The sequence below is a fragment of the Capsella rubella genome, unplaced genomic scaffold (assembly GCF_000375325.1).
Source record: "Capsella rubella cultivar Monte Gargano unplaced genomic scaffold, Caprub1_0 scaffold_4, whole genome shotgun sequence".
Taxonomy (NCBI): domain Eukaryota; kingdom Viridiplantae; phylum Streptophyta; class Magnoliopsida; order Brassicales; family Brassicaceae; genus Capsella; species Capsella rubella.
The window spans coordinates 7,317,266-7,338,750 of NW_006238920.1; the positions used below are offsets into that span (position 1 = coordinate 7,317,266).

Below are 21,485 nucleotides of genomic sequence, written 5' to 3' on the forward strand. Positions count from 1 at the left end.
TTAGAATTGTAACTTACATCATATTTTATCCTATAAATACTCATTTTTACATCCTCCTCTACCATATCTGATATTCTCAATATTTTCTTTGTTTAATTTTTAATGTTCTTGCATGGGTTGAAAGCTCAATTAAGATATCATTGTAAGAGCTTGATTATATATTTGGTTAAAACTTTTGTTTTCAATTATATTTCTTCTTTATTTTATGTACTTCTTCATTTTTTCATTGTTTTTAGAGAAATTGATACCAATAACCTTTTTATGATACCCTCTTTTAAAAATACCTTTTTTTTACCATTTTCATTTTTGCCCTCTCTTATATTTTAATGGCCATTTTACCCCTATTTGAAAGAATATTCTTTCCCAAAGGAAGGAATATTCCATTCAAAAATTTTCCTCCCAAATATTTCCCGCCAAAAACTTTCCCGCCAAAATTTTCCCGCCAAAAAAGTTTCCGAGAAAAATTTTCCCGCCAAAAAAAAATCCGAGAATATTTTCCCGCCAAAAAAAATTCCGCAAAATTTTCCCGCAAAAAAAAATATTTTTTCAAAATTTTCCCGCCAAATTTTTTTAAAGGGTTTACAAGATTTTTTAAAGGGTCTTTTAAAGGGTTTACAAGGGTTTTTAACGGGATTTACAAGAGTTTTTAAATGGTTTTTAAAAGATTTGTAATGGTTTTTAAAGGGGTTTAGAAGCCTACAAAGGTTTTTAAATGGTTTTTAAATGATTTACAATGGTTTTTAAAAGTTTTTATAAGTTTATAACAGTTTTAAAAGGATTTACAAGGATTTTTAAAGGATTTTAAAAATTTACAAGGATTTTTAAAGGTTTTTTAAAAGGATTTACAAGTGTTTTAAAAAGGATTTAAAAGCGTATTTAAAGGCATACAAAGATTTAAAAATAGTTTTAAAGGATTTACAAGAAGTTTTAAAGGGTTTACAAAAGTTTTTAAAGGTATTACAAGTTCTTTAAAATGGTTTTTAAGGATTTACAAGGGTTTTTAAAGGGTTTTAGAAGTTTACAAAAGTTTTTATTAAATGATTTATCACGGTTATAAGGGGTTTAAAGGGATTTACAACTGTTTATAAATGTTATAAAATGATTTACAATGGTTTTAAAAGGTTTACTCAAGTTTTGAAAGGTTTTGGATGACTTTTTAAAGATTTACAAGGGTTTTTAAAGGATTTTTTAAAAGATTTATAAATATTTACAAGGTTTTTTTAAGGAATTGCGGAAAAATTTTTGTCGGAAATTTTTTGGCGGGAAATTTTTTTTTGGCGGGAAATTTTTTTGTCGGAATTTTTTGGCGGGAAAATTTTTGCCGAAATTTTTTGGCGGGAATTTTTTGGCGGGAAAATTTGGCGGGAAATTTTTCGGAAGGAATATTTTTCTTGTTGGAAAGAATATTCCTTTCTTCATCATGGGTTATAATAAAGGAGGGTAATTTAGTCATTTTGTATATTGAAGAGGATATTTTTGAAAATGGACACCTAGAGAGGGTACTTATAGAAAATGGTATAATAAAAAGGTTAGTTGTGCAAATCTCCCTTGTTTTTATACTATTAAATGTATAATACATATGTAAAATAATATTTTATGACTATAAGAAAATTACTTTATCGATGGGATTCAAAAATATTGATTTCTGACCATCGCACCATAAGAAAATCAAGCTAAATAAACCATTTTCATTGTTTTACTTTATATGTTTTTTCTTTCTCACATATTCATGTATATTTATTTTATTTTCAAAGTATGTAATTATTTTAACAAAATATTTTTTGTTATATTCAAACCAAATTGTAAGACATCGAAATAAATAAAAATTTATACACAAATAAAGGTAATTTTTGTGTATATTTATAAGTTTACAAACATATTTGGATAAATTTCAACATTTTTAGTGGTTGTTTTGATAAAGTTTGAACAGGGGGTAAATTTAAAAAGTGATATTTTTAAAAGGGTATTTTTTAAATTCTCCCAATATCATTCCTATTTTTATCATTAACAATATTATTGTTTTATCAAAAATACTTAAAAGTACTAAAGAAAATTACTATCAAAATTGATTAATTGAACAATTAATCAACGAATGAATTCAAAAGATATGGATGTATGCTTCTATTGTATGATTTAAATAAATAACATGTAAATATGTCATAAGCATTAAAATTTATTTAATCTATTTTTATAAGTAATAAATAAATTAAAATAATTAAATAAATATACAACAACCCGCGCATATACTAGTATAAAGGATGTTTAAAGAGTTTTTATACGTTAACATGTAAAAAATAATAATCAAAATCTCATGAAATGAGAAAGAATTGAACCGGATCAAAATGTCACTCATCCGGTATGGTTAATTAATATTTCATCGGGGATTCAGTTCGGTTTGCTCTTAGATGATATAATTTTAAAATGATCGGTTTGCATTTGATCCTAAAGGCTTGCTTTGTTGTCTAATCTTAGATATTATTTTATATATAGTCATTGTTCAATTAGATTAAGGCTCTTTTAAAATGTCCAGTCCTGCAGTGTTATTGCTTGAATTGATCAGAAGTTATGTGGTAACAGAGATATTAAATCTTAGGATTAATTAGACTTCATACTGCTTATATATAATACTTGAAGCAAAGTGTCATTTTTAATGTTTTAAAAGAGAATATAGTTTTAGAAGATTTCAGTAGATACAAATTATATGCTTCTCTGTGCAGCATATACATTATATGCTTCTCTGTGCAGCATATACAGATAGCTTCATGAACTTTTGTAAGCTAAGTACTCGTGAAGTCAAAATCACCGGTTAACTTGAGACAAGTGCAACTGCATGCATAAAACCTCCAGAATATGCATTTCAACAAGTTTCCTAAAAGTGTTTGTATATAAAGACAGCTAAAAAAGGGTGGCTTATCTCTACAAAGCTTAAGAAATATATACTCAACGCTAATTCTGAAAGAGTATTCACATCCAAAATGTGAATTTTATTATCCAAATCCACACATGACTTTTCAATATTTTATAAATTTTTCCATTTTGCTCTATTTTTTTACGGATTTTGTAAGGAGGATTCATGTGTTAGTGGCACACAAGTGTAAGACTCAAATCCATCCAACTAGTATTTGGTCTTAGCTTTTGTAATCCGGACCTATATAGTGATTAGGTGACCGTAATTTCTATATGTTCTTGATTTTTTTAATATCTACATGTTCTTACTTTTTCCTGATTTCAAGTTCTTGTTTTGTTTTTCGTAAGTACTAATAACTAGAGTCTAGACTCACTATAGAAAAATATGATGTTGATGTCAAATGTTTTGACGAATAACTTTAACGGTTCTTGACTAATTATATTGCTTGAAATTGCTTAATATATCAGGATTTCTAAAAATACTATACATTATCTCAGCTTTCCATAAACTAAGTTGAAAGTAAAGAGTAAGAATTATAACAATAGTTCAAGAATTGTATAGATGGAAAACATAAGATAAACTTTTAAGTTACCAATAGGAAAGTTTTAGAAGATCATAAACTATTTTTATTTATATTAAGCATCATAATGCTTTTAGTTTGACCAAGGAAATAGGTTTCCCTGAATCGACAAAGGTAAATTAGAGAGATGTATTTACAGCATCAACAAGATTACTTATTAATTATTATATTGATATACTTTTTATATTTGGATGCTGCATGCTCAGTGTTTCTCGTACTCCATCCAAGCCCATCCACCAAGGTACGCGAATCTCTCAACGAACATCACTTCCCCAGTGCGTTTGAACGCTAATGCTGTCGTACTAGTTGTTCCAAAGCGTTGCATTCCAAGCTGAATCGAAATGAATAAAGAAAGAAGTTAATGATGGTAGGAGAATATGAATCATAGAAACGTTATATATATATATCAAATCTCTTACTTTAGGGTTCGGATGCTCAGCCATAGTTTCAAGAAACAGCTTGGCTTCAGTTGCTCCACTAGCAATATCATCAAGCGGTGGTAGTTCATCAATCAGTATCATGTGAATAAAAAAGTCTCTCATGTGTAAATCCTGCAAAGTAAAAAAGAGAAATGAGAGTTTTTGAAAGAGCTACAAAATATACGAAAAAAGAAACAAGACACTAGTAACTTGATTACCCTGTCAGAGATTGTGGAGTCGAGACCACCGTCAGGAGAAAGTGTGTGCAGACCAAACGAAACGGGTTGTATCATGACATACGGATCATCTAGAACAGGTTTCCTCATATGAACCATTGAATTGGAAGCCATGTCCGCGACTATAAGGCTATACGACCACCCTTTTTGTGAATCCACGTCACGCTCTGTCACATGCATGGCAAAGTCCTGTGGACTCATATTGCCCTGCAACCAAAACAGAGAGTTCTGTGGATATCCAATATGTTTTGTATAAAAATATGCAAACAACAAAATGAAATGAAACAAACCTCCACGAATTCAATGGGATACAACTCGCAGCCGCGGTCTGGAACAACTTGGTCTAGCAACAACGTTTTACTCATGAGAAAAGCAACACGGCCTCCTCGAGAAATAGCCAACCACGTTCCTTTGTTATCTGCGCTCCGACCACTCAAAATCTGGCCATTCCACGAACCCCCATTTATGACCCTGTTAATCCCATCAGACCAAATAAATTAGAAGAGTCATCAAGAAGAGCCAAGAAAGTTAAACGTCGAATCAAATATTAAACTTGCCTGTTTCCCCAGTTGTCTCTGTTCATCACCAACACCAGTTGGTTGTTGCCTTCCTCTGCCCAGTTAAATCCTACGATCCCCATTTTCTTGAAAAGAAGATATAAGTTTGCTTTACAATTTGAATCTTTTGCTCTGTGTTATTTCTTTTGTTGTGATGTTTTGAGTTGTGAACATCGTCCCTGTTTTTATAGATGATGATCTATCCTCTACTTTTTCCCTTTACTTGTTCTTCTTCCCAACGTAACCACTAAGTCTACGCGCTTAAGAGCTTCTTTATCCAAATTTGGATATAACCTTTTGCTGTTGTCTCTCACTATCATACTCTCTCCCTCACTGACTAACCATGAGTCGTGTCTTTGTCTCTGTGGTGCATTTTACTTTTGCAGATGTAAAACAAAACAAAGTGGCTTCTAGTTGCACATATGAGCTATTGTAAGTAAAAGGGTAGATGCAGCGTTTCAACATTTTCAACGTTATTCTACATTTGCTCTATAGCTTTTTGCTCCTGAAGGTTGAGTGATGGTCGAGTCATGTGTATGGTAAGAATAATTACTTTTACTATACTAAGAATAGAATATACAACAAGTGGTTTCTAGTAGAGCAGAGCACACAAGTTTAGGAACTCAAAATCCAAACTGTTCTTTGGTCTTAGGCTAAGACTCTTAGCTAGCTTTGGTGTTGGCAATTTCGATTCTAGTGCTGTAATGATTGGTCTTAAGATCTGTAATGATATGTAAGACTCAATTCCAACTACAACTAGTATTTGTTAATCAGAGCCTATAGTGGTTAAGTGACCTTGGTTTATCAAATAGTTTCTTGAGTAAATATACATGTGAAATTATTTAAGATTAACATACCGAAAAAAAAAGAGAAGAACTAAAAACTAAAAAGGGTACGTACCATAGGGTTTTTAGTGGATCCATACTAAGATTCCAATTTCTTTATAACTTTGGTGATCTTTGTGAAACCAAGTATGAAAAAATATTATGAAAGTAATCATTTTGGAAAATAGTAATCTCTTTATCACCTGTTAAGAGTTAAGACTTTATATCAAAACAAACAATCTCTTCACGACTTTGCTTTTTCTTATTTTTTTTTGGTTATAGTTGTGATGATAAATGGTAACGTGTATGCTTTTTCTTAAGTTCTATAATTTCTTGATTTTTGTTTTGTATCTACATGTTCTTGCTATTTCTTGATTTCAAGATATTTTTTGGTATTTAGTTACGTTCTTACTTTTTTCCGGAAGTACTACTAGTTAGCCTCAAAGGTTCTGACAAATTGCTTGAAATTGCATGATCCGGATTTCCATAAATACTCTATATCAGCTTTCCAATAATCATATATATAAAAGTAAGGTTCTACTCTCTCCTTATTGGTGGAAAAATATTTAAGGCTTTCATTTAAAAAAAAAAAAATGTTTATGACAATCATTCAATACAAAATTTAATTACACTATAAGTTATAATCAAATGGCAAAGAAAATGAAAGGACTTAATCATATATCATTCAACAAAATAAATAAATAAATGTTTATGACAATCATTCAATACAAAATTTAATTACACATTAAGTTATAATCAAATGGCAAACAAAATGAAAGGACTTAATCATATATCATACAACAAATTTTATAAGCCTTATTGGTGGAAAATTATTTAAAATCATATATATAAAAGTAAGGTTCCACTCTCTTTATTGTTCCATTTTGTATTTATTTTTTAAAATATAATATTTATTTTTAACCAAAAAAAAACATTTAATCATATACATTAATTCATACTTTAAATTCACACTTTAGTACTAAAATGAAACTGAAAATTATATAAATTTCCAAAGATTATTGGTTTTCTTTATTGAATTTCAATTAAACACACTATAAATTATAATTATAACTCCTCTAATTTAATTATTTTAAAAATGTAACTTACATCACTTCTTATCATATAAATAGTCATTATCACATCCTTCTCTACCATATCTCATATCTTCATTATTCTCTTTGTTTTTTTTTAAAGTTCTTGCATGGGGTGAGAACTCATTTAAAATATCATTGTAAGAGTTTGATTAATTATTTAGTTTAAACTTTTGTTGTCAATTTTATTTATTTTTTGTTTTTATGTATTTCTTTATGTCTTCATTGTTTTTTATATTTTTAAATGTAATACATATGTATAATAATATTTTATGGTTATAAGAAAATCAAGCTAAAGAAACCATCTTCATTCTTTTACTTTGGATGTTTGTTTCTTTCTCACATATTCATGTATATTTAATTTATTTTCAAAAGTATGTAATTTTTTAACAAAATAAACTTTTTGTTATATAATTATCAAACCAATTTGTAAGACATTCTTTTAAGAATAATGATCCTTATATTTAGTTTGTGATTCAACATGTAATAATACAAAGAACATTATAATTTGTTTTAACTTTGAATTTTATACTTGATTTCCTATCTAAAAAACAATTTGATATTCCATTTTCTATCTATTATATATACTACAAGGATGAAAAATATAATTAAACCTAGAAATATAAATTAAATTAAGAGGAATATAAAAAGAGATTAAAAATAAAATTATTTCTTGGGAATTCTTAAGGTTTCATTCTCTTCTTATTATATATTTGGTTAAAACTTTTGTTTTCAATTATATTTCTTCTTTATTTTATGTACTTCTTCATTTTTTCATTGTTTTATACTATTAAATATATAATACATATGTATAATAATATTTTATGGCTATAAGGAAATTATTTTATCGATGGGATTCAAAAATATTGATTTCTGACCATCGCACCATAAGAAAATCAAGCTAAATAAACCATTTTCATTGTTTTACTTTATATGTTTTTTACTTTCTCACATATTCATGTATATTTATTTTATTTTCAAAGTATGTAATTATTTTAACAAAATATTTTTTTGTTATATTCAAACCAATTTGTAAGACATTGAAATAAATAAAATTTTATACACAAATAAAGGTAATTTTTGTGTATATTTATAAGTTTACACACATATTTGGATAAATTTCAACATTTTTAGTGGTTGTTTTTATAAAGTTTGAAAAGGGGGTAAATTTAAAAAGTGATATTTTTAAAGGGGTATTTTTTAAATTCTCCCAATATCATTTCTATTTTTATCATTAACAATATTATTGTTTTATCAAAAAATACTTAAAAGTACTAAAGAAAATTACTATCAAAATTGATTAATTGAACAATTAACCAACGAATAAATTCAAAAGATATGGATGTATGCTTCTATTATATAATTTAAATAAATAACATGTAAAAATGTCATAAACATTAAAATTTATTTAATCTATTTTTATAAGTAATAAATAAATTAAAATAATTAAATAAATATACAATAACCCGCGCATATGCGCGGGACATTACCTAGTTAAGTTGAAAGTAAAGAGAAAGAATAACTATATGGGTCAAGAATTGTATAAATGGAAAATATAAGGTGAAATTTATAATTACCATAGGAAAGTTTTAGAAAACAATCGATTCATTTATTTTTATTAAGCATCAACAAGATTATTCTTTTAATTATAGATAATGATATATTTGGATGCTGCGCAATATTGTTTCTTTGTAACTCTTTTACTGGATGTTGAGATTGAAGTTGTGCTCGATACAGTCCCATTCCCCATTAATGTCCCTGAACCTCTCAAAGAACATCACTTCCCTAGTGCGTTTCACCACCAATGCTGTCGTACTTGTTGTTCCGTAGCGTTCTTGCCTTCCAAGCAACTGAACCGATATCAAAAGGAAAATAAATTAAATATGGTGCTGACTGATGAAAGTATCATACATAACAAACGGTTAAGTTCAATTTTTTTTTCTTACTAGATGATATTCATTAGTGTCGAGACATAAAGCATTGGTTCCTTCAGAATCATACATAAACATGCCAGCGATCTGGTCCAACGGTGGAAGTTGGTCATGGTCTCCAAATTCAAGTACCAAATCATTGAATAGGTCTCTTAGCCGTGTAACCTGCATGTATATAGACGGATATAAAAATATTTATATATTAGTATGTCCAAAAAAAATATATATTTATATATATCTTAGCTAGCTAACTACTTTGTTACAAGTACTTAATTACGTTACGTACCCTGAGAAATTCCGTGGAATCGAGACCCCGGCGGGACAAAGTGTGAACACCAAAGGGAACGGTTTCTATTATGAGTTTAGTCTCATGTGCTAAGGGTTTCCTGATATGAACCATTGATTGCATATTCAGGTCTGCAACAATAAGGCTATAGGTGTGCCATTGCTCCAAATCTTCATCTTGTGCCAAGTGTTCCGCAAACTGCATTGGACTAGAGTTTTCCTATAAATCAAACAAAAGCATGTCCTGTGGTGAATATCGAAGTATTCTTAAATAAAAATAAGTAATAAAGAGGAAAAAGCCAAAAAAAATAAATACATTTAGGAAACGGACAGGGTACATCTCCGAGCTGCCTTGATGTCCAATTTGGTCGAACGTTATAGCCGAACCGACGAGAAAAGAGACTCGGCCGCTCTTAGAAATACCTAACCACGTACCAGAGTTCTCTTCACAGCGGCCACACACGATTTGCTCAGTGTCATCCCAAGCCGTCGCTCTTATGACTCTTTACGCATGCATACAGAACGAAACCAAGATCATGAATATAAACATTCATCAATAATGTCATCAGATTCACAAATATGAAAAACCAAGAAAGAAAACGTCGAATGAATTATTAAAAACTTGCCTGGATTCCCAGTTGTCTCGGTTCATCAGCAGCATCAGTTGGTTGTTGCCTTCCTCTGTCCAGTTGAATGCTACGATCCCCATTTTTTTGCTATTTGAATCTTTTGCTCTGTGTTGTTTCTTTTGTTGTGAACCCCATCTCTGTTTTTATAGCAGAGAGATGATGATCTATCCTCTGCTTTTTTTCCTTTACTTGTTCTTCTTCCCAACGTAACCACTAAGTCTACGCGCTTAAGAGCTTGATTTTGTTAGAGAACGTATATAGAATATATGTAAATACTCTTTATTACACTTAGGAAAGGCCAACAGTCCAATTGTATCTTATATATTCTCTCTTGATTGTGTAATACAACAACGGAGTTTACCTTTCTTACATGGTATCAAAGCTTTAACCTAGCCCCCAAGCTAAGCGCTCGATCCAATCTCCGATCTCTTCTTTCTCTCCTTCTTCTTCCTCCTTGTTTCACCCTCTTCTTCTTCTTCTCTCCTTCGTTTCATCATGGCTTCTCCTCCTCCTTCTAATGATAAACCTTTTGGTATTTCACAAATCAAGGCCTATATCCCTATTACTCTTGATATGAGTAAACTCAATTACGACAAGTGGCGTGAACTCTTTGAAACCCACTGTCTTAGCTTCGGCGTCTTAGATCACATAGACGGCTCCTCCTCTTCAACACCTGCAACTGAAAAAGTATGGAAGAAGCGTGATGGCCTTGTGAAGATGTGGATCTACGGCACCATCTCCGAATCCATCCTTGATACAATTCTCAAAAAGAATGCTACTGCTCGTGACTTGTGGCTGTCCATCGAGAGTCTCTTCCATGACAACAAGGAGGCGCGTGCTCTGCAACTTGAACATGACCTCCGAACCATGGTGATTGGCGACCGCTCCGTTCATGATTACTGCCAAAACCTGAAGTCCACGGCGGATCTCCTCGCCAACATCGATTCTCCCGTTTCTGAGCGTGTGTTAGTGATGCATCTTTTAAATGGTCTCTCTGATAAGTTTGACTCCATCATTAACGTTATCAAACACAAGACTCCTTTTCCCAGCCTTCTTGAAGCTCGTTCTATGTTATAGATGGAGGAAGAACGTCTTGCAAAAATAGTTAAGCCAAGTTCCAACCATCATGATACTCCTTCGTCTTCTACCATCCTCTACACCACTTCTGATGGCACTCTTCGCAACAACAATAACAACAACAACTTTGGTCGTGGAAACAGAGGACGCAATCGTGGTGGTGGCCGTTTCCGTGGCCGAGGCCGATACAACAATGCTTACTCCTCCAACACCTTTACTTCTCCGTGGTATTACAATTATCCGCCGCAGGTCTACGCTTCAACTCCAGCACCGAGTTATCCACAGCAGAGTTATCCTCACTTCTTATTCAACCCGTCTCCACCGTATCATGCTCCACCTCATCACACCAATCATTCTGGGATTTTAGGCTCGCACCCGTCTCGTCCTCAAGCACATTTGGCATACTCGTCCGATCCAACTTCGTTAACGCCTCTCCCCGCTTCCCTAACTCATGCTTTCAACACGATGACTCTCCAAGAGCCTGCAAATCCTTGGATTATGGACACCGGTTCGACCGAACACGTTGCCTCTAGCACAGGTAATCTCCACTCTCTTTTTAATACGAGTACCATGCCTCTTGTTACTGTTGGAAATGGTTCTGTTGCTGCCGTTACAACACTTGGTCATGGTACTATTCCCTCTCCGTCTCGTTCTTTTGCTCTTAAAAATGTGCTGGTTTGCCCTGATATTATCAAAAATCTTGTTTCAGTTCGGAAGTTTGTAACCGATAACTCTTGCACAATTGAGTTTGATCCTTTTGGTTTTTGTGTTAAGGACCTTCGAACTCGGACTAGCTTGCTCCGATGTGATAGCTCTGGCCCTCTTTATACCGTTACTTCATCTCCATTGCCTTCTACTCCTCATGTTTTCTCCACTGCTTCTCTCGATGGTTCTATTTGGCATAATCGCCTTGGTCATCCTAGTCACTCTACTTTATCTCATCTTTTATCGTCTTTTTCTATTTCCAGTCCAAAAACTGACTTGACAAGTTTGTGTCAAGCATGTCAACTTGGCAAGCACACTCGTTTACCTTTTTCTGATTCAAAAACAATAGTTACTTCTCCATTTCAAATTGTGCATTCTGACATTTGGACTTCTCCAATTCAAAGCATAAGTGGGATAAAATATTATCTTATTTTCCTTGATCAATATTCTCATTATCTTTGGGTGTATCCTCTTCATCGTAAAAGTGAGACTTTTGGGAAATACTTACATTTTTCTGCTTATGTTCAGAGACAGTTTCAATGTCAAATCCAGTCTCTTCAATGCGACAATGGCGGAGAGTATGACAATCGTCTCTTCAAGGATCACTTTGCTGCCACCGGTACGCTTTTTTGGTTCTCTTGCCCACACACTTCTCAACAAAACGGTCGTGCTGAGCGCATGTTACGCACTATCAACAATATGGTTCGTGCTTTGCTGTTTCAAGCATCTATTCCCGCTGAATTTTGGGTTGAAGCCCTTCACACGGCTGCTCATCTACTCAACATTCTTCCATCCAAGTCTATCGACCAAGCGGTTCCGTTCACTCGCTTGTTCAAACAAGCTCCCGATTATCATCATCTCCGCACGTTTGGATCTTATGTTTTCCGAATCTCTTACCGACGTCAGCTCACAAGCTTGATAAACGTTCAACGCCGTGTGTGTTTTTAGGCTATCCCACCGATCATCGTGGATACCGGTGTCTTGACCTCTCCACTCGACGAATCATACTCTCTCGCCATGTCGTATTTGATGAAAAGACGTTTCCTTTCTCTACTCTTCTTACAACTTCTTCTCCGTCTCCCTCACCTCCTCTTTTGCCTACACCACCTCCTATCTCTCGTCCTCTCTCACCTCAGGTTCCCCTTCCTTCTCCTACTCCCACTATCACTAATTCTGCTCCTCAAAATATTCCTTTAATCCATAATGCTCATCCTATGATTACTCGAGGCAAAATCGGTATCGTCAAACCGCGAACTCTATTGTGTCTTCACACTGATGCCACAATTTCTCCTTTACCTTTGACTCATGTTCAGGCAGCTCGGGATCCATTTTGGAATAAGTCTATGCATGAGGAATTTGATGCTCTTATTAAAAAGAGAACGTGGGATCTTGTGCCACGTCCAAAGGATACTAACGTTGTGCGTTCTATGTGGTTGTTTAAGCATAAATTTAATGCAGATGGATCGCTTCGTCGTTACAAATCCCGTCTTGTTGCTAATGGCAAGTCTCAACAGCTCGGTCTTGACTGTGATGAAACTTTCAGCCCCGTGGTTAAACCCGCAACAATCCGGTCCGTCTGAGACTACCAAGGCACGCGATTGGCCACTTCACCAACTTGATGTAAAGAACGCTTTTCTCTATGGCGACCTTGATGAGACCGTCTACATGCACCAACCGCCAGGTTTTGTCGACAAACAAAACCCGGATTATGTTTGTCTCCTCAAGCGGTCTTTATATGGCTTAAAGCAAGCTCCTCGTGCTTGGAATACACGTTTTGCTACATATGCTCGTCGACTTGGTTTCAAACAAAGCATCTCTGATCCCTCTCTCTTTGTGTTTTCCGATGGCTCTGCTCTAGCGTACCTTCTCCTGTACGTTGACGATATTATTCTCACGGCTTCGTCTCCTCTCCTTGTTCAGCGTATTGTCACATTCCTCAGCTCCGAATTTGAAATGTCAGATCAAGGCCCTCTCCATCATTTTTTAGGCATCACCGTCCGTCGCAATGCCTCTGGTCTCTTTCTCCATCAACAAAACTATGCTGCCGATATCCTCAATCGTGCTAACATGACAAACTGCAATCCGTGCTTAACTCCGGTTGACACCAAACAGAAGCTTGCTGCTGCCGACAGCCCTCCGGTCTCTGATCCTACACTATATCGCAGCTTAGCCGGAGCTCTTCAGTACCTTACATTCACCCGTCCCGACATCTCCTATGCGGTCCAGCAGATATGTCTCTTTATGCATGACCTGCGTGAGTCTCACTTTAATGCTCTTAAGCGGATCCTTCGTTACGTTAAAGGCACCATCTCTCACGGCATTCACATGGCCCGTTCTTCGTCACTTTCTCTCACGGCATACACAGACGCTGATTGGGCCGGTTGTCCTTCCACTCGCCGCTCTACCTCCGGTTTTTGTGTTTTTCTTGGTGATAACTTGGTGTCTTGGTCTTCTAAACGTCAACATACTGTCTCCCGCTCTAGTGCTGAAGCCGAGTATCGAGGCGTTGCTAATGCTGTTAGCGAGACTACTTGGTTACGCACTCTTCTCCTCGAAATGAAGATCATGTTATCTCGAGCAACGTTGGTGTATTGTGATAATGTCAGCGCAATCTATCTCTCTTCTAATCCCGTTCAACATCAGCGGACTAAACATGTTGAAATTGACATACACTTAATTCGTGAAAAGGTTGCTCTTGGCCTTGTTCGAGTTCTTCATGTTCCTTCTGCTTACCAATACGCCGACATCTTTACGAAAGGCCTACCATCACCGTTGTTTCTTGATTTTCGGGACAGTCTCACCATCGGTCCACCGACGTTTCCACTGCGGGGGAGTGTTAGAGAACGTATATAGAATATATGTAAATACTCTTTATTACACTTAGGAAAGGCCAACAGTCCAATTGTATCTTATATATTCTCTCTTGATTGTGTAATACAACAACGGAGTTTACCTTTCTTACAGATTTATCCAAATTTGGATATAGCCTTTTGCTGTTGTCTCTCACTATCATACTCTCTCCCTCCCTCATTGACTAACCCATGAGCCGTGTCTTTGTGTGTGTGGTGCATTTTACTTTTACAGATGTAAAACAAAAACAAAGTGGCTTCTAGTTGCACGTATGAGCTATTGTAAGTAAAAGGGAAGATGCATCGTTTCTTCATTTTCAACATTATTATTCTACATTTGCTCTATAGCTTTTTGGGTGTTGAAAAGATTGAGTGATCGACGAGTCATGTGTATGATGGAAACGATCTAGAATTATTAATTTTACTATACTAAGAATATACAAGAGGTGGTTTCTAGTATAGAACATAAGTTTAGGAAGTCAAATCCAAACTATACTTTGGTCTTTAGCTAGCTTTGGTTTTTGGTATTTGCAGATGTAAAACAAAACAAAGTGGCTTCTAGTTGCACATATGAGCTATTGTAAGTAAAAGGGAAGATGCAGCGTTTCAACATTTTCAACATTATTCTACATTTGCTCTATAGCTTTTTGCTCCTGAAGGTTGAGTGATGGTCGAGTCATGTGTATGGTAAGAATTATTATATTTTACTATACTAAGAATAGAATATACAAGAAGTGGTTTCTAGTAGAGCAGAGAACACAAGTTTAGGAACTCAAAATCCAAACTGTTCTTTGGTCTTAGCTAGCTTTGGTGTTGGTAGTTTCGATTCTAGTGCTGATTGGTCTTAAGATCTGTAATGATATGTAAGACTCAAATCCAACTACAACTAGTATTTGTTAATCAGAGCCTATAGTGGTTAAGTGAACTTGGTTTATCAAATAGACACTTAAGTAAATATACATGTCAAATTATTTATGATTAACGTACCCAAAAAAAAAAAAGAGAAGAAAAGAGATATCTTGTGAAACACGTTGAAGATGGCATTCATACGCAATATTTGATCACTTTCATACCAAAATCTAAAAAGGGTACGTATCATAGGTTTTTTAGTGGATCCATACTAAGATTCCAATTTCTTTATAACTTTGGTGATCTTTGTGAAACCAAGTATGAAAAAATATTATGAAAGTAATCATTTTGGAAAATAGTAATCTCTTTATCACCTGTTAAGAGTTAAGACTTTATATCAAAACAAACAATCTCTTCACGATCTTATTTTTTTGGTTATAGTTGTGATGATAGATGGTAACGTGTATGCTTTTTTCTTAAGTTCTATAATTTCTTGATTTTTGTTATGTATCTACATGTTCTTGCTATTTCTTGATTTCAAGTTATTTTTTGGTATTTAGTTACGTTCTTACTTTTTTCGGAAGTACTACTAGTTAGTGTCAAAGGTTCTGACTAATTGCTTGAAATTGCATGATCCGGGTTTCCATAAATACTCTATATCAGCTTTCCAATAATTAAGTTGAAAGTAAAGAGAAAAAATAACTATATGGGTCAAGAATTGTATAAATGGAAAATATAAGGTGAAATTTATAATTACCATAGGAAAGTTTTAGAAAACAATCGATTCATTTATTTATATTTGATAGGGTTTCTAAATTTCAAAATGTTAGGTTTGGGAGAAATTGCTGAGTATAATATTTGAGCTCCTGTCCAATCCTGGAAGACATATACATGGATCTTCGTCGTCTTGTTTTATTCTCTAATCTTAGATGTTCGTTTCCATTGGTTCAATTAGATTAAGGCTTTTTGATGTCTTTATAGCCTCAATTGATTACAAATTAGACTTCATATTGCTCATATAGATTTCTTCAAGCACATGATCGTGTCTTTTTAATGTTTAAAAATAGAATATATAGTTTCACAAGAGTTCGATTATATATTATTTTCTGTGCATATATAAAGACATAGCATCATGGCATATATAGCATATAAGAACACTTTAGAAATATATTTACTATCCTAAAACATAATTCAAAGTTGGTTTTTAGTGGCACACAAGTGTAAGACTCAAATCCATCCAACTAGTATTTGGTCTTAGCTTTTGTAATCCGGATCCAGATAGTGGTTAGGTGACCTTAATTTCTATATGTTCTTGATTTTTTCAAATCTATATTTTCTTGCTTTTTCTTGATTTCAAGTTCTTGTTTAGTTTTTCGTAAGTACTAATAGCTCGAGTCTAGATTCACTATAGAAAAATATGATGTTGATGTCAAATGTTCTGAGCTGGATTTACAAAAATACTATGTACATTATCACCTTTCCATAAATAAAGTTGAAAGTAAAGAGTAAGAATAACAATAGTTCCAAGAACTGTATAGATGTACTTTTAAGTTACCCATAGGAAAGTTATAGAAGATCATAAACTATTTATTTATTAGATAAAGCATCATAATGCTCTTAGTTTGACCAAGGAAATAGGTTTCCCCGAATCGACAAATGTAAATTAGAGTAGAAAGATGTATTTACAGCATCAACAAGATTACTTATTAACTATGTAGATATACTTTTTATACTTGGATGCTGCTTAGTATTTGTTTGTAACTCTTTCTACTGGATGTTGAAATTGAAGCTGTGCTCGTATCTCTCAAAGAACATCACTTCCCCAGTGCGTTTGAACGCTAATGCTGTCGTACTAGTTGTTCCAAAGCGTTGCATTCCAAGCTGGATCAATCGAAATGAAAAAAGAAAGAGATTAACTAACTAATTAATGATGGTAGGAGAATATGAATCATAGAAACGTTATATATATATATGAAATGTCTTACTTCAGGGTTCGGATGCTCAGCCATAGTTTCGAGAAACAGCCCGGCTTCAGTTGCTCCACTAGCAATCTCATTAAGCGGTGGTAGTTCATCGTGTCCCAAAACACCATTTAATATCATGCGACTAAAATACTCTCTCATGCGTACATCCTGAAAAGTAAAGGGAGAAATGAGAGTTTTTGAAAGAGCTACAAAAATGTACGAAAAAGAAACAAGACACTAGTAACTTGATTACCCTGGCAGAGATTGTGGAGTCGAGGCCACAGTGAGGAGAAAGTGTGTGTAGACCAGACGAAACGTCTTGTATAGAAACATCCTGCTCATATGGATGAAATTTCCTCAAGTGAACCATTGAATTGGAAGCCATGTCCGCGACTATAAGGCTATAGGACCACCCCTTATCTAAATCATAGTCACGCAGTGCCACCTCCTCGGCAAAATCCCGTGGACTCATATTGCCCTGCAACCAAAACAGAGAAATTAAGATATCCAATATGTTTTGAATAAAAATATTGGATACAACACCAAAGAAACGAAAACAAACCTCCAAGAATTCAATGGGATACAACTCGGTGCCGCAGTCTGGATCAACTTGGTCTAGCAACAACGTTCTACTCATGAGAAAAGCGACCCGGCCTCCTCGAGAAATAGCCAACCACGTTCCGTTGTTATCTTCGCACCGACCACTCAAAATCTGGCCATCCCAAGAAGCCCCTTTTATGATCCTGTTAATCCCATCAGACCAAATGTTTTCAAAAAAGTCATCAACATCATTAACGTACGTGCCAAGAAAGATAAACCTGGAATCAAAGTTTTAAACTTGCCTGTTTCCCCAGTTGTCTCTGTGCATAAGCAACACCAGTTGGTTGTTTCCAGCTTCCTCTGCCCACTTGAATACTACGACCCCCATTTTTTTTTAGAAAAGAAGATATAAGTTTTGTTTTATTGCTATCTGAATCTCTTGCTCTGTGTTGTTTCTTTTGTTGTGATATTTTGAGTTGTGAACCCTATCTCTGTTTTTATAGCAGAGGGATGATGATCTCTGCTCTGCTTTTTTCCTTTACTTGTTCTTCTTCCCAACGTAACCACTAACTCTACGCGCTTAAGAGCTTCTTAATCCATATTTGGATGTAGCTTTTGCTCTTTTCTGTCAACCATCATACTCTCTCCCTCATTGACTAACCCATGAGCCGTGTCTTTGTGTGTGTGGTGCATTTTACTTTTACACGTATTGAGATATGTAAAACAAAAACAAAGTGGTTCCTCGTAGCACAAATGAGCTATTTTACACATATTGAGATATGTAAAACAAAACAAAGTGGTTTCTACTAGCACGTATGAGCTATTGTAAGTAAAAGGGAAGATGCATCGTTTCAATATTTTCAACATTATTCTACATTTGCTCTATAGATTTTTGCTTTTGGAGATTGAGTGATCGACGAGTCATGTGTATGGTGGATACGAACGATCAAGAATTGGTTTCTAGTATAGAACACAAGTTTAGGAACTCAAATCCAAACTATTCTTTGGTCTTAGCTAAGCTTTGGTGTTGGTAGTTTCGATTCTAGTGCTGATTGTGTAAAGATGAGTCATATGTGTGTATGTGCAACAATATTAGAAAATACTTTTTTTACTAATTTGAGAGAAATTGAAACAAAGACGTTATAGAAAACACGACGATGATGTTGACGTGGCAGCTAGGTTGTGTGATTTCTTTATTTTATATGTTGAAAGAGTTTATTATTCGTCAACATTTTAACAAGATCAAAATGTCATAAAAGCCATATTTTTGATCTCCTTATTTGCTCTTAGATGAACTAATTTTAAAATGATTGGTTTGGGAGAAATTGTTGAGTATAATATTTGAGCTCCTCATTTGATCCTGAAGGCTGAAGGACATATACATAGATCTTCTTTGTCTTGCTTTGTTGCTTAGTTCTCTAGTCTTAGGTATTCGTTTATATTCGTTGTTCAATTAGATTAAGGTTTTTTTTTATGTGCAGTGGAGTGTTATTGCCTGAATTGATTACAGCTTATTTCTAAGTTAGGATTAGAACTTAATTATGTAGTAACAGAGAGATTAAATCTTAAGATTAATTAGACTTCATATTGCTCATTTACACACTTGAAGCACAGTGACTTTTCAGTAGATACAAATTATATGCTTCTCTGTGCTGCACAGACTGTGCATATACAGAACTTTTATATTTTCTCACTAAATTGCATTGTTTTGCTTTCATCTCTAAACCCAAATTTCATCTTTGCTCATATATCTAAACGAAATGACTAAATCTGATTGTGATTACTTGCAGAACAGCAGAAGAATTATATATATCTAAACGAAATGAACGTGAGACAAAGTGCTACTGCATAGTCTGCATTCATAAAACCCCCAAAAGATGCAATCCAACAAGTTTCCTACAAGTGTTTGTATATAAAGACAGCTAAAAGAATGGCCTATCTCTACACAACGCTGAGTCTGTAAAGAGTATTGAGTACAAAGGTTAAGAAAGACGAGTTACTACTCTATGCATAATATGTGTAAGATGTAACAGCTTCTGAGCTACTTTTCTCTGATATCAACAAGCTGCTCAAACAGTAGATGTAATAGCACCTGCAAGTTAATTCATGAAAAGCCTAGATAAGACTTGAGGCTCAAGAAAACGTTTTAAACTCATCATCAAAGATTAACATACCTTGTTGCAGCTGCAAACTAATCATCAAACCGTAACAGTTCGAGAAAGCTCAATGCAAGGAAACTCGCGGAATGAATGCACAAGCGATATTGATTTGATTTCGACCTTCCCCAAAATATCACCATCTTCACGTTTCTCCAAGGCCACCTCTACGCACCAAACATCTGTTTTCAAGTGATGATACGGCTGACAACGACCCAAAATCACCAACTTCCCACCAACATTTGCCATCCTAGAATCAGTATAAACGAGACGAGGCCAAAGAGTTATACCCTTTACAGATCTCCAATCCATATCCTTTGGATCATACACGAGAATGGGAGGTTCAGGAAACGGCTGAGGATTAAAGGCATACAACAAACCATCAACCATACAAGAAGACGGCCCCCAACACTGCCTCTTTGGACTTTCAAGTCCCCAATTCTCCCATCTACCTAGTCTTGGATCGTAAGCCAAACAAAAAGGACCATCCAAAATGTAAATCTTATCTTCCATAACCACATGTGCAATATACATTCCTCTCCAACTAGCAACGGGAGGGAATGGACCAGACACAACTTCCCAAGTCTCATTCTCAACATCGAACACCTCCACCCAATCATAATATCGTTTCTCGCTACCTCCGACTACGTAAATCTTTCCATCGATTACACCGGCGGCTGCGTAGCATCGATCCTTGTTCATACTCCGGAGCTGGCGACAAGTATTGAATCTGCAATCTATGACAAACATAGTCCTCACGGGTCGATTATAGCTGACGTCAAAACCACCGATAACGTAAATCTTGTGTCCTATTGTGACGGCAGTGCATCCAGGGAACATCGGAGGAATTGAAGTGACTCTGCTTAAACTTAATGAGATGTTGTTTCCATGGAGTATATACCAGCTTGGAGGGTCAAAAGGTGGCGACGAGATCAAGGTATAAAGAACCGGTTCAGTCACGCCTAGGTCCGAGCGTGTTACGAAGAGTTGCTCCGAAGAGATTACGTCACGGAAGGCTTTAGAGAGTAGAGATAGCCTCGGGTAATGGCATCTTGGGACGCGTGCGACGATGATTTCGCAGAGTTCTTCAGGGATGTGATCACGATTCTCTACTTCTTCTTCTTCTTGATCGTCTTCTTTCGCTTTCTCGTCTTGATACTCTTCTTCTTTTACTACTTTCTGATTCTTGCTTGGACCGCCGCCGTAAGATACGTCGTCGGAAGTTTCAGAGATTAAAGCCATCGCCGTCGCAGTGTGTGAAGGCTTCAGCTGCAACGAATTAACTGAAAGTGTGACTATAAGTGGAATGTCTCGAGCAAGATTCTCTACTTCTTCTTCTTCTTCTTGATCTTCTTCTTGGTTCAGTTTCTTGTTTTGATTCTCTTCTTCTTGCGGGTTCTTGTTGGGTTCTTCGGGTTTCTTGTTTGGATCGCCGCCAGCAGAGTCGCCGGGAATTTCAGTGACCATAGCCATCGCCGTGTGACGTTAACAGCGAAGAAATAACTGAAGAGAGAGAGAGAGAGAGAGAGAGAGAGAGAGAGAGAGTAAATTCGATTTTTGAAAGAAGCTGTTTACGTTGTGTGTTTTTTATTTACGTTTGTGTATTTATAATGAAACCATAATGAGTTATAAAAATAAATGCTCTCTTATTTTTATTATGGATTTTCATAAGCTTCGTTTTTAAAAGGATGTTCATCAATCATCATAAATAAAAAGCCAAAATGATTTGTATTTTTTATTTATTTATTTTTTTCAAAATGATTTGTATTAGATCACTTTTAAAATTATCTTCTCTTAAACCCTCGTTCTAATACATTTAATTTCGTGAAAATGTGGTTTTATCTACTTACTCCTATTTTCACCTTTTTTTGGAAGAAAAAACACT

The 21,485-nt window shown here is 34.7% G+C and overlaps 4 protein-coding genes across 5 annotated transcripts; all 4 read right to left on the minus strand.

Moving 5' to 3' along the window:
• Positions 1-3,690: 3,690 nt before the first annotated feature.
• On the minus strand, positions 3,691-4,783 carry LOC17890222. The gene is made up of 5 exons (XM_023784610.1): positions 4,701-4,783; positions 4,434-4,614; positions 4,126-4,350; positions 3,908-4,039; positions 3,691-3,819 (listed from the first exon to the last, which is right to left on the minus strand). The coding sequence occupies exons 1-5, from the start codon at positions 4,781-4,783 to the stop codon at positions 3,691-3,693; spliced, it is 750 nt and encodes a 249-aa protein (XP_023640378.1).
• Positions 4,784-8,315: 3,532 nt separating this feature from the next.
• Positions 8,316-9,540, minus strand: LOC17889440. Its single transcript, XM_006295521.1, has 5 exons — positions 9,458-9,540; positions 9,148-9,334; positions 8,833-9,051; positions 8,562-8,711; positions 8,316-8,465 (listed from the first exon to the last, which is right to left on the minus strand). Exons 1-5 carry the CDS (start codon positions 9,538-9,540, stop codon positions 8,316-8,318), a joined length of 789 nt encoding a protein of 262 aa, XP_006295583.1.
• A 6,946-nt stretch (positions 9,541-16,486) lies between these two features.
• On the minus strand, positions 16,487-17,897 carry LOC17889226. Its single transcript, XM_006295926.2, has 5 exons — positions 17,747-17,897; positions 17,467-17,647; positions 17,158-17,382; positions 16,926-17,072; positions 16,487-16,821 (listed from the first exon to the last, which is right to left on the minus strand). The coding sequence occupies exons 1-5, from the start codon at positions 17,830-17,832 to the stop codon at positions 16,708-16,710; spliced, it is 753 nt and encodes a 250-aa protein (XP_006295988.1). The 5' UTR covers positions 17,833-17,897; the 3' UTR covers positions 16,487-16,707.
• A 1,745-nt stretch (positions 17,898-19,642) lies between these two features.
• On the minus strand, positions 19,643-21,073 carry LOC17889213 (putative F-box/kelch-repeat protein At2g29800). 2 transcript variants are annotated; one of them, XM_023785159.1, is made up of 2 exons: positions 20,985-21,073; positions 19,643-20,771 (listed from the first exon to the last, which is right to left on the minus strand). In XM_023785159.1, exons 1-2 carry the CDS (start codon positions 21,071-21,073, stop codon positions 19,643-19,645), a joined length of 1,218 nt encoding a protein of 405 aa, XP_023640927.1. The 2 variants fall into 2 exon arrangements, with proteins under 2 accessions (XP_023640927.1, XP_023640926.1); XM_023785158.1 differs by having other exon boundaries at positions 19,643-20,707; positions 20,897-21,073.
• Positions 21,074-21,485: the final 412 nt, after the last annotated feature.